The sequence below is a fragment of the Parus major genome, chromosome 1, assembly GCF_001522545.3.
Source record: "Parus major isolate Abel chromosome 1, Parus_major1.1, whole genome shotgun sequence".
In the NCBI taxonomy this organism is placed as follows: domain Eukaryota; kingdom Metazoa; phylum Chordata; class Aves; order Passeriformes; family Paridae; genus Parus; species Parus major.
This window is the reverse complement of record NC_031768.1, coordinates 39169252-39183553: the sequence shown is the minus strand read 5'-3', so window position 1 is coordinate 39183553 and position 14302 is coordinate 39169252. Positions and strand designations below refer to the sequence as shown.

The 14302-nt window shown below is 36.3% G+C and overlaps 1 protein-coding gene across 2 annotated transcripts in view; it reads right to left on the bottom strand.

Annotated features, from left to right (window-relative positions):
- STK24 (serine/threonine kinase 24) overlaps nt 1–14302 on the bottom strand; it is a 52616-nt gene that overhangs the window by 12865 nt on the left and 25449 nt on the right. For both annotated transcript variants that reach the window (XM_015624623.3, XM_015624633.3), the window contains exons 3-5: nt 4219–4275; nt 1267–1375; nt 1000–1157 (exon numbers count right to left, since the gene is read on the bottom strand). In XM_015624623.3, coding sequence (XP_015480109.1) covers nt 1000–1157; nt 1267–1375; nt 4219–4275 — 324 coding nt within the window. The remainder of the gene's footprint in view (nt 1–999; nt 1158–1266; nt 1376–4218; nt 4276–14302) is intronic.

Here is a 14302-nt window from a genome sequence, read left to right as displayed (position 1 = left end):
AGGAAGACGAGCTCAGGGAAGAACATAAGGAAATATTGATAATTATCATAAAGAAAGCCAATCTTAACACGGGTTGGGCTTGAGGGTGACCTTTGTTTCAGACCTACAGCTGCAGCAATGTGTTGGGCAAAGAGCCTTTCCTGATAACATGGGTGTCCTGCTGAGCTAGCCAGGCAATGTGGGGCAGGGAGAAGGTAGGGGCAGCAAAGAGCAGTTTATAGACCTCAAACAAATAGAAGCATAAAAAACAAGTAACCAACACAATCAACTTTGAAAAAAGTTCATCTTGAGCTGGCTTTAATGGGCATATTCCTTCCTGGCAAGTAGAGACACGCAGTGCCATACTGGGGAGAATATGGAGAACAGTAATGGAATCACATATCTGTTGTGACCCAACCATGTATTACAACTGATATTCTGTACTTGTGTTGAGATTTCAGCATGCTGATGTGCCACTCTGCTAAATCAAAATTCTGTATATATAGATAAATTTGGTATTAAATATTAACACCTCCCAAATGGCAAATCTAAAAGAACAGGGTTGGAGTAGCACAGAATCATGCAGCACATTCTGCCAGAGATGAGTAACAGTCCATTCAAACAACACTTTCACATCCACCAAATCCATATTCTTCAACTGTATTGCTGGCTATTTTTTTTTTCTAAAAACAAGTGGAAGAATATTAACATTTTGTATATATTTGTACTCTTCTTTTAAACAGCCAAAAATATCCATCAATAGAGTGGGATAAAAAGTGATGGGATGTACTCTAGAATACTTTATCATTTCTTGCCACCTGGATTGTCTTAATAAACTAGGAAACATAAACTTTGGATACAAATTAGGAAATCTTTCCTCACCAAAAGTTTTTAGCTGCTAGGTGTCACCTGAACACGCCCCCATGTAAACACAGCCAAAGTTATTAGCTGTGTTCTAAAGACCAAATTTTTCAAGTTAGAAAAAGGAAGGGACACTGGTAATGCCTTGAAGTACCTTACCTTTGAATCATATGCTGATTGCTTTATTACTTCAGGTGCCATCCAAAATGGTGTTCCCACAAAGGTATTCCTTTTTATCTGTGTGTCTGTTAGCTGTCCAGCTACTCCAAAATCTGCCAGTTTTACTTCCCCTTGTTCAGACAGCAATACATTAGCAGCTGGAATAAAGATGAGGAAATACCAGAAATTAAGATATTTGACACCATTTGACAATGTAAGGGTGCTCATTCAAGTTGCATGAGTTCTTCTGATAATCTTTCATCGTACCTTTAATATCTCTGTGGATTTTCTTTTCCGAATGCAAGTAATCGAGTCCTTTGAGTATCTCCCTCAATATTGTAGCAATTTGAGTTTCATCAAGTGAGCCAGGTTCTAACTAGGAGATACAAGAAATGTTTAAATATGTATAAAAAAGGGACAAACAGAGAATAGAAATAACAATGTGACTATAAAAAGAAATTACTCCTTCTGTCACCCCTCAAAATTTCCAATTTTTTAACTTCATAATGTGAGACAAAACATATGGCCTTATTAAAAACACATGGTTCTAAATTAAGTGGCCTAATGAACAACAGGCAAAGAAATAATTTATCTAAAATATTACATAAAATTTGTTAAAAGTGCCATAAAGACAGAGTCTCAAGTTACTGCTTTGTGGTCAGGTCACAGATATACTATACCTTTGAAAAGCATATGATGGTTAACATTACACTGAACTCAGATGTGTAACTCCACAGACCCTATGTAGACCCATATCTCAAAGCCTGAGTAAGAAGCTAAGTTCAAGGTACTACATCAATCAAACAGTCTATGACTACATACTGCACTGGATTTTGAGAAACTCTCTGAAACACAACTCAAACTGATAGGCTGAGAGGACACTACATATTTTAGAATGTTAACTTTTTTCATATAATACTGGAAATATAAATCTGCTAATTGTTAAAAGATACCAAGTAATTCTTCTTATGAGAATAATCAGTAGTGTTAGAGAATCCCAAGTATCTTTATATCTGATATACATCCTAAAAGTGAGAATAACAAAAGAAAGATCACTACTCAGAGAGAGACTTCTTAAACAATGAGGGCATCTCAAGAGACACTGAAACTTTGTGCCCAATAGTTAATACTGGAAATATTCCACTATTCTAGCTTACTCCACAATAGCACTCACTGAAGCACCATCAAAAAGTTGCACCTCCTAAGCTTCATTCTGTGAGAAGGAAAGCATTTCAGATAAAGATATTCAGATAAAAAATAAAAACAGTATGTCCCTCAGAAATCCTCATGCATAGCAACAGCATAGCAACAGTTTTACTATTTCGTGTAACAATACATTTGCTTTATCTCTGCAGCTTTAGTTACAATCTTTTCCTTAGCTCTGATAATACACACAATATTGCCGCTACCTGAAACCCACTAAGACGTTCTCAAGGCTTTGCTCCAGCCAAGTTTGAGACTTGGTGACATGACACAGCTTATCTACTGGGGGAAAACCGTATGTGTCAGATTCAGCTCACCTTAGTGAGGAGGAATTACTGAAAATAAACTAAATTGGAGAATATTGACACTTTTGCCTCGGTCACAAACTTGAGCTATACTCAGAGTTTGAACAAAAATGTACATGCAGTTGCACTGTATGAACTTTTTCATGTGAGGCAGAAATCATCCAGTGCATATTTCAAATACAGAAAACACCAAGCTAGCATGACATGTCTGCACTCTGACCATGGAATTCAAGGTTCCTGGTAATTCTTGCCTCGAGTATGAAAATGCCACAAAGCATGCCAGCTTCTAGTTGAGAACCATGTGCATGTTAGAACAAGGAGAACATGCACCAGAACAAATGAAGCACACAAAAGGTGCTTGATAGACACTTACATGATGATTTCAGTTCTGTGGTGCAATTTCTTCAATAACATTTTAAGATGTGAACAAGGAATTTATACTATTTCCAGGCAACAAATTTAGAGAATAAACACATAGTCTTCACACAAGTGAAATTTGTGTGAGGAAAAGAAAAAAGAAGAAAATATAGTAACAGGTGTTTTCATTCTGCTCTTTTATACCTACACAAAGAAAGTAATAACTAATTTATAAAAGCATACGCCCCTTCTAACTGCTCTTCTGTCAGGAAGAAAAAAGCCATCACAAAAATAAATGAACATTTTTAATCATATCTTTATGTGGAACATCATGAATTTTTACACAACCACAGAACTCCTAACAGATGTGGAAGCTAAAGGTAAAAATGGGTTCAAAAATACATATCTGCAAGAAGTCCACATTTAATACCCACTCCTGTCTTCCGGATGTCACCAGCAGAATCCCTTTACAGTGACCTTGTTCCTTTAGCTCTTTTCCCAAGCATTTATCAGTTACCCCATTTGACAACTGCAAACTCTGCTACAAAGATATTCTGCCTCAATTTGTGTAAAAATTTTCACATACTTAAAACATGCATTATTATTTTATAATACTGTTTTTTAAATCCGCAATGAATATAAGAAGGTGTGTCATTTGGGAGGGGGCTTGGGTGCTTTTTAGTAGCTAAAGTGAATGTCAGCATCCTGTCACAGAAAACATGATCTGCACTGACCCCTTTGAATTTCAATTCTAATCTGAGTACTCCATCCCAAGTGCAGAATTTGCTCCTGTTAAATTTCACATGCTTGGTGATTGCACAGCCCTTTGGTCTATCCAGGGCTCCTTGCAAAGGCCTCTCTACCCTCCATGGAGTCCACAGCTTCTTCTATTTCTTTGAAATATTATTTTTAATACTAGCCTAATTTGTATTTCTATCTGTTTAGACTTCAGAAAGACTTCAAACAGGGAACCTTTTGTTTATTTGTTTGGGGGAGGGGGTGGTGAGGAAGATACGTGCAAATGTATAAACTATGAAGAGTTGGGGTGGCAGAATTAGAAGATAGAAAAAACTATTTTCAGGCACTAGTGCTCTCTGGCTGACTGAAGATTAGCATTCTAAGATGTTTATATCCTGCTTCCAATATTATGTTGCTTAGTTCCCTTCTATTTACAAAAATAATCAGTCATGCCTCATGGAAAAAAACATTTTTCTGGAATTGACAAATACTTTTCTCCTGTACTGAAAGTAAACGTTGCCACAGAAAAGTGATCTATTATAGTGTCCAGAATTATAAGGTAGGAAAATAATTAAGTGAAGTAAAAGTAACAAAAAACCATGCATAAATTACTTACTAGATCAAGGGCAGAGCCTCCACCGAGATATTCCATTATTATCCATAATTTTGTATCCTGCAAAACAAAAAATCAATAAAAATGTATTCAATTTATTTTTTAAAAACAGTAACCTCAGTTAATGAGACTTGTTTCATTCTTTTTGCTGAAGAAATTATCTGTAGTTTTGAAACACCACTAACATTTAGCTGTTCCTCAAAAGTATCTTTGGATTACTTACTCAAGAGTGTGTATGGAGGAGAATGCTTTTTCATTTTAAAATTCCAATTACGGATATTCCAAATATCAAATAGTGTTACATATAAGATATTACCCTTCCTTAGAAAATATTATTTCGATTTTGTTGACCATCTTTAAATATTTTCTTTAGTAAGCTTGACTCTCTAGTTTAAATCGAAATATATTTTATTCTTCATTTTTCTACATTGTTTCATTTTCTTGAACAGTCAAGTAGGTTTTCTCCATTAATGCTTATGCATATGATATATGGTATAGAATTTTCCAGTTGTGTTCAAGAAAGAAGAAGCAAAGTAGAAATGAGGATTGTTTAAGATGACTGTAACAATTTACTAGCTTCATCTAGTTGTTGCTAACAACATCAAGCTACTATTCCTAAAGAAAACTTTGGTACATATTACAGGACTGTTTAACACAAGACACACAATATACTCTGCTAAAAAAGAGACTGGGCCCAATCCTTTCCTTCCACTGTTTGCAGCATCAGCTTCCCAAATACACTAAGAGAAGCAGTTAGTCCAGCTTTTCCTTGCAGTACCAGCCCTAAATAATACAATAAACACAATAAAGCAAACCCATAAATCTACTACATACACACTGGTGGTTTAGTGTTTATGATTATCAAGTTATTTTAAGCTTTGTTAGTTTCACCTCTATGGTACATACCAAACTTTCACAAGACCTCTAGCATAGTAATATAGATATCTCTCAGAGCAAGGAGCACATAAATAGCAACAGTATTCATTTACTTTATCCGACAAAATAAAACTTCACGTAAAAAAATAAAGGCTCACAGCCAGGGCATCTGACTCTGAATTCTCATCTATAAGGATGGATTCAAATTTTTAGAGAAGTAGTAAATGTACTTCGGGACATAACTTCATCTAAATCCTCTGAGGGATTAAAATTTTAGCCCTTAGGACTCACTTAAGTCTTTTAGTCATTATTATTTCTATACTTCACTGCATCCACCCCCCTCTCTGGACTCAGAATACTCCTGCTGTAGGTAAATGTGCATTTTTCCTACCTCCAGTTACACATACCATACTATTTTTAGTTAAGACCCTGGATTAGAGTTCCTTCATCATCCACTATTTTTAACACACAGATTCAGCTAAATTTAGATACCTTTCTTTAGGAATCAATTCATGCTATTTGACAAACACAATCTTGTTAAAAATATTTTAGGACAGTCAGAACACATGTTTTAGGAAGATTATATTTTTTAATTACTCTATCTCAGTACTGACAGACAACATCCTGATTGAGCTTACTTTCTGCAGACACCACTAATATTCCAAGAACTGTAACTCATCTTGATAGAGTCCCTTACAGTATTGATATACTTGTTCTTCTGCTAAAATTTTTTCATGTTTTTCCCATCCCTTCGAGGCTCCAGGTCTTCGCAGTTCCTGAACAAGAACATTACTGAGATGTGTCTTATAATGAGTCATCAAAATGTTATATTTATATTTTGCTGACAAAATATAACAAAAAATATGACAAAAGCTACATGAAATTTCCTGAATATTCAAACCTTACATTTAATTTTTATTGTAACTTAAACGCAAACATGTCAACTGCATCACTACCTCCTAGTTCACTGGAAATGCCTGGCTGGGAAAGAACAAGGTAAAGGAAGTAAAGAAACCCCTTGAACCTTTCAAGAACAGGGAAGAAAATAAGAAGGAAAAAAAAATTTAAAAAAAGGGAGAAGCTCTAAACACCCACAACATCTCAGACAGAGATCAACAAGAAGCAGCTTCCCTCCTCTATTATCTCAAGGATTTAGAGATAACAACTCAAAATAAGATACAATTTCCCAAAAGAGAAACTCTCTAGAACACTAGGTACCAAATTCCCCAGCTGAAAACTAGAAATTAGAGATAGAATATAACTAACAAAAAGATATAAGAATTTTAATTACATAATCATATAACACAATTACACTACTACGTTTTATATTACTCATAGTCTTTTTAAATCCTCATTTATAATTTCATTTATTTTTTTCTAGTTCAATTAGTCTTTTCTCCTGAAATTTTCATCATCAGCTGCCTAAGGCCACATGTCTGAATTTATAATACAAAAGCCATTGATCCAGTAAATTCAGTAATTCTACATTTTAAAACAAATGAAGTACGGAAATACAGTTAAGAAATACACACACAACTGTATCTATACCCCAGTGTAAAGCTAAGTAATAGCAATCTATTACAATTATGACATCTTTTTATCTGAATCCTTTGATTTTAAGTTATTTTTAAAGTTTCCATCATTCATATGAAGTATCTGAACACATTCATATGATGTACTCAAATAAAATTAATTACTATGGTAGTGAACCCTACCACCTTTCCCTAACTATTTTCAAAATTTTTTAAGCTTTCTTTTATAAAATCTGCATATATTGCTTAACAAGGAGATGCAAATAAATCCTTTTGGTGAGACAGCTATAATGAATTTCTCAATATGTATTTCATCTTAGAGGCAGCAACCTATATATACTGACTTTGTCTGTGGGGGCTTGGATGCTGGGTATCCCCCAAAAGCACTCTGTCACCTTTCTTGCAGGAGCTCTCAAGACCTCTGACCAACGAGCCAGTATGATCTCGCAGATCCCATTTATTGTTGACATTACACACTTATCCATACATTCTAAAACTACTGACCACATGATCACACATCTTTTCATTGGTGCCCCTATCCTGTCCCTGTGCTCTGCACACATCCCTCAGGGCACAGGATTGGTTACAGTCCAGATGTTCAAGCACTCTCTCTTATCTGGCTCCTGTGGTCCCGTTTTCTTGGTTTTCAGCCTCTTCTTTCTTATTTTTAGAACAGCTTATGTCTCAGCAACCTTGAGAAATTCCAGAGGGTCTGATAAACTCTACAGACAGTTTGGCTGGTGCACACTATGGCCCAAGCTGTTCAGATGCATTGCTACACTTTCTCACCTGGATATGGGAGAGAGAATATAGTAAAAGGCTTATGGGGTGAGGTAAGGACAGGGAGAGAGCAATCTCCAGCTGCCCTCAAGGGTAAAGCAGACTAAAACTGAGGACATCAGTTTAACTTATTACCAGTCAAATCAGAGTAGTATAATGACAAGTGAAACCACATCTTAAAACCAATTCCCCCGGCCCCTTCTCCATGGGCTTGAATTTCACTTCCAATTTTCTCCATCTCCTCCTCGCAATGGAACTGGGGGACGAGGAATGGGGACTGTGGTCAGTTCATCTCATGTTGTCTCTGCCACTCCTTCCTCCTCAGAGGGAGGGCTCCTCATGCTCCTGCCCTGTTCCCACATGAGACAGTCCTTCATGGACTTGTCCAATATACATCCTTCCCACAGGCTGCACTTTTTCTTCATGAACTGCTCCAGTGTGGGTCCCCTCCATGGGCTTCAGTCCTTAGAGAACAGCCTGCGGGTCTCCCACAGTGTCATAAGTCCTATCAGACCTGCTCCAGAGTGTGTTCATCTCTCCATAAGGCCAGAGGCCTTGCCAGGAGCCTGCTCCAGTGTCAGCTTCCCACAGGGTCCCAGTCTCATTCAGGTACATCCAGTTGTGTGGGTGGTGCGGGTCTCCCACACAGGCTGCAGATGGATCTCTGTGCTCCCACCGAACCTCCATGGGTTGCAGGAGCACAGCTGCCTTACCACAGTCTGCACCAGGGGCTGGAGGGGAATCTCAGCTCCAGCACCTGGAGCACCACCTCCCCCATCCCTTCTCCACTGACCTTGGTGTTTGCAGGGCTGTTCCTCTTTATTATTCTCACTCCTCTCTCCAGCTGCAATTGTGCAGGCTTTTTCCTGCCTTCTTAAATCTCTTATCCCAAAGGCACTGCCACAGTTACTTACAGGCTCAGCCTTGGCCTGCAGCACATCCATCCTGGAGCCAGCTGGCACTGGCTGTACGGGACTTGGGGAAAGCTTCCAGCAGCTTCTCACAGAAGCTGCTCCTGTGCCTCCCCACTACCAAAACCTGGCCCTGCAAAGCAGAGATAATGCCTTCTAACAACAGCACAAGGCCAGCACAGTGCTACTATCAACTGACTTTGGCATCACCACAGCAACAGGCCTCCTTCTTTCCTGAGTATCTCTGGCATGCTTCACATTCCCTAACACCTACTGTCACTTTCCTTTTAAAGCTGCCCAAATTCTTTTTTTGCTTGAACTTCTCACCCTCTTCAGTATATATTCCCCTTTTGCTCTCAAACAGAGCTCTGGAAGCACCGCATTTTCTTCCATAGCCTAGATTAGTAATTCTATATTACACATAATCACTTTTACTTTCAAGAAGATACTACATTTATATACTGACACTAGCAACATTCAGTGCTCTATTTTAAGATCCGAAGCAAGACCAGTTTTCTTCTTTTAAGCATCAGCCACAACACAGAATTGAATTTTCTTCAAAATACAGTGAAGCCATGGTGAATCATCCATTCAAATTTAGGATTATTATTTCTCTATAAACTTATATGAGCAGATTAATGAGGGCACATGGAAAATTTCCTTTTTCACAGCAAGAACAAGGGCTTTCCTCTGATACCATGAAACTGAAGAAAGGAACAGCTCTGGAATCTAGAACAAACTCTGACAAGAGTTTCTGTAGATCCTTTCCAAACTATGGTTGCTATTCTTGAGGTCTGACTTCTGATTTTAACTCTGGAACCACAAAAAACCTTATAATAGCAACTTTACCTCTGATGAAGTTTCCTTTATCAAGTTACTTCTATATCATGAAAGTACTAAGCAAATAAGTGCAGATACAGTAGGGAAACAATTTCTAGTATGTAAAAATTTAAGTCTGTATACTGGGAGAAAAAAAAGGCCATCCACCAAAAAACTATAGAGTCTCAAAGGTACATTTTAACTTAAATTTGAGGAGGACAGAAGACTTACAGAAACAAGTAACCAATACTAACGTTTGTTTCTAAGTGCTTACAAAGTTAAAAAAAATCTAAATGAACATGGGAGAGGCCTACCTTCAGCGATGCTTCATATTTCTTTTATGCGAAGAACAGAGACATTTCTTAGCAAAATGATATTATACAGAAGAGACCAAGCTAAAACAATCAACACTAGTATGTACTGATGAAATTGTTTCTCCTTTCTTGTGGGAAGGATAGACTGGAGAGGAAAATCTAACACAGTCACAAAAGAGAAGGACTGGAAGGACCCTGAAATAAGTGCACTGAATAACCTGCGCAACTTGAAAACTGTAATAACAACAGTAAGCATATGCTTGTTTTTAAGTGAAATAAAATCCCATGAAAAATATCTCCCCACACCTACTGTGAGAATTTTCCAACCTGAATTCATTGTGAGAAAAGACATTTCCCACCTTAAATTTATGGTACACAATTAACAGCAGAACAAAGTGTACTTATAAACGTGTAAAAAGTTTGTTTAGTTATGGACCCAAGCCATATCCAAACTCCACTTAGAATCTCTATTTTCTAAGCATTAAAATATCTATGAACAATCAGAAACTAGAAATAATATATTTGAGTGAAAAAAAAAATTGCTAAATTGACCACTGCATTAAGAGAAAAATCTGTAATACTGAAAAACAAAAAGACACAACTTCAACTAATCTGAAAAGAACAAACTAGTACCAAAACTGATATTCACTGCACAACTTGATGTGTGATAATTTAATTAATTTTTCAATTATGCCATAGTAATAAGGACTAGAAAAATACTCTCATATTTAAGTACTGGTATATATTTAGTATTGATATTCATAGCTCTACAAGCATAATAAACTAGATTAAGAGAACCTTGAAATACACAATGCATGCAATAGGATAACTTTTCTAAATTGCATTCCTGCTACAAGTAGGAATTAGGCTACATGGAGATTTGTCTTCTGTTAATCTCGTATTTATAAGCCCAGGGAAACCTGACAGGTATAGAAATCAGAAGGTTTTTTAATACTGATACTGATTTTTTTAGTACTGATACCTAAATGCTTGACTTGAAAAACGAGATGCAGACATCATGGACCTTGTCTTCCATATCTAAGCCACCTTTCCACCTGATTCCCTCCATTTTTGAAAGAAAGAAGGATTTTTTCGGGATCTATTTACCCTTGTGCTTTTAACTGTCTGAAACTCCTGCTGTTCGTCAAAACCACCAGGTGGCAGAATCATGTAATGCCAAAGATGCTTTCACCCACTCCACAGCCATAAAAAAAGTTCTGGCCTGCCCCAAAACAAGCTATGTAACCCACCAAAGACAGAAGCACAAAACTACCTGTCTAAAATGAATCTGAAAACATTTATCACCATGACACCTTTCATAACAAGAGGAAGAATGATTAACCAGAGATCTATACCTTAAGGGATATGATAGTTCATGAATCTAAATTCTTCAAAGTGCCTTCCTTTCCTCAGAGAGTCATCAAGCACAACTTCAGGCCCCATCTTATTTATTCACTCTCTCCTTTCAATGCCAAGTCACAACTGTAGCCACTATGTCATTATACAGGATGAAGAACCCTGGTATTTGAGCTCTTGTTATTTATTAACACACCTGGACATTGGGAGATTACACACGAAGATACAGATCAGGCACAAAAAATTTACATTTTGTATGATGCCATAAATGATGCATTCAGGCAACGACAAGAAATAGCATTTATGTATTTGTGGTTCCTGCTCCCAAAACTTTCCACAACAATAAACATTGTACATGTCCTTGCCCTGGAGCTCATCCTATCATAACAAATAATATACATACAAGAGAATAATTATGTAATGCTTTAGAGAGAGAAGACCTATAAGTTGATGTACTGCCATTACATCTTTGAAATTCATCAGGATTTGCAAACTTTCCAATAGCTGACTGCTCAATTTGTAGAGCAGCAGACTATTATTAGCACAGATACCAACTGCCAAAATTGAGTTCTTCAGGAGTAAGTACAAGGAGGCTATTACTGTTATTCAGCAAATGAACAATTTTGCTAAGGAACAAAATTCAGATCTACCTACCATGGCCTCAATTCTTGTCATTTTTTGACTAGTTATAAATGTTATGTATATATATATTATATATTTTTGGCTCAATTTAAATCTAATCAGAACTACACCTGCCATATGTTAACAGCACAGAAATTAGTAGCATATCACTGTCTTTTCTTTCGTTCCATTCTTTTCAGTACACAATCCTTGGAAAGGGACGGAAGGTAAGCAACACACCCCTGAACTTCAAGCAGCCTGTCCAGATGCCAGTCTGATTGCTCAATGCCACAGAGTAACTCTTTCAACAGACTGCAAGGATTTGACAAAGGATAGAACCACTGATACCAAAAGTCAGATATTCACATTAATTTCTCAAAAATTTGAACATTAGAGATACCCAATTCTGTTAGTGCAAGTAGTAAAGAAAGTCCTTTCCACTGCAAATGGACAAATCAATCCTATTACTCTAAAGCTCCAGTCCTACAGCTGTTAAACAGTTTCAGGAAAGGCTATAATGTTTTCAAAATTTTTGGAATTGTCTTTGGAGAAAACTAAGTCAAAAAAAATATGCCTTTCTATGCTAATTTACATCATTTTTCTAAGACAGTGTAGTTTGTTCTTGAAGGCAATCTCAGTAAGCACTATATTTTTTTTCTCCATATCTGAAAGAACAGAAAATTTTTAGCCTCAATAAGGAATAAGAATACCACCATTATTCCAATACTTCCTATGAAGCAGAGCTCCACAGTGCACCTAAGCCTTCACTTGAGCTTTTCTTTGACAACCTAATCATCTGCTAATGTTTTTCCATCTAATTCCTCCTACTACTACAACATGAAATTGTATAGATTAGTGTATTATTTGGAAGCTATTTGTTTATGTTGTTACAGATTCCAGTAAGTAAAACCAAATTCTAGTATTTTCTAAAGACACTTGTTTCAAAGCACTTAAAAGTCAGATAGCATGGAAAGACAACTGCTGGTTTCAAAGAATAAGAGAAACTATTTTGTGAGGTAACAATACTATACATATACAGGTATGCCACCAATGACATCCTCTGGATAAGCTGTCCTCTACCTCCCCATCCTGACACAAGAATCCATGCTTTTAGAGCAGAGTCTTCAAGTACTGTCCCATTTTCTTAGAAAGGTGAAAAAGTACTGAAACAGCAAGATGCCACTAATTTGTTTTCTTTAACCTTGCAAATTAATATACCACCTTGGGGTTTAGAGGTGTAAGAGAAGCAAAAGCAGATGGTATGAAATACAGATTAAGATAAACTATTCATCAAGAAAGTATGACTAAAAATCTTGCCACTCTGAAGTAGATAATCTTGTATACTACTAGAGAAAACAGTTAAAATTTTGCTTCCTAAATGAACAACTGAGTTCTACTATTAATTTGAAAGGCTCCAAAGAGAAGATTGTTGCTTTGAATATCAGGCTTCCTCCAGGAAAAACTGACAATAGGAGTAATTAGATTTACCTTTAAAATGAATTTTTAAAGTATTTCATGAATTCCAGAGCCTCCAAATAATCTAACACTTCCTGTCTATAGATAGCTCTGTCATTTTACCAGAAGAGATGTCCATCAACAGATACTTATTAGAATAGAAAGCACTCTAGCAATTCTCATTCATTTCTACTCTTCCTTGCTGAATTTCTAGAGAAGCAGGCATAAGACCAAATTTATTAAAAAATATGTCCCCCACCCAAAAAGAAACCAAACCACACAACTGCAACAAACAACAAAAAAAACAAGCAAACAAAAAAAACCCAAACACAACCACCTCCACTTTCACTGACAGTAGAAGGCAGACCAAGGCAGAGGGAAAGAAAAGTCGCCTTCATTTCCACATACATAAGTGTAGAATTAGGCAGGATATTATTTTCCAGGACAATCCACTTCTTTACAACCTCGATATATTTAAATATACTAAAGCTTAAATGGTCTTGAGTGCCAACCATACTCCCCAAATCCACACCCTTAGAAAAAAAAAAATAGTAGCTGCTGTTCAGCAAACATTTGATCATCTTCACTAAAGGTCTATTACATGCCCAAATATTCCTATAAAAAAAAATTAAAAAAAAACAACAAAGCCAACACAGTAAAAACCCTTAGAAGGTTCTTCAACCCTTAGAAGGTTCTTCTTTATGATTCTAGTCATATTCTTAGTTTTCATATAATAAGAATATACTGGAATATATAATATGTATATACATACATAAAATATATATTATATATATATTATATACTGGAATAAGAATGTGAAAAGAAAGATCTAGACCTGAGTATTCATACAATTCACCTGAATGAGGTGGAGAAGGGGTTGATGTCACCCCTAAAAAATCTGCTTTTACAAAACAAGATTTTAAAAAGCTACCATGGGCATTTTGTGTTTAAATTTACTATATCAAAGTAAACTTCTGTTTATTTTAAATTGCTTTCTCTACCAAATTACTTTTCCATAGGCATTTGAAAGGCTGTGCTTCATGTAGGCACCACCTCTAACATGGAAAAATAATTCCTAAGGACATATTTCTCTCAAGGAAAATAAAATGCAGTCATTTACTTTTACAGAACTTTTCTGAGATATTTCTCACTAGAAATTCAAGTACACAAAGAGTTAGGTGGAAATCATCTGGATATAAAGGACTAATTCAGAAATCTATTTTAAAAATGTGTTTAAAACTGTGTGAAGTAAGTAGCATTTGGTTTTGGTTTCTTTTTTTCTTCCTCTAACTTTATCCTTAAGGAACAAGAATTGAGAAAAGCACAAGTTTGGACCTCATCCAAAATATGAAAATAAAAAACCAAGGGAATGAGGGGAGCATATGTCTGAGTTATACTCCAGAAGTGTAACGTTCTTTTCTCT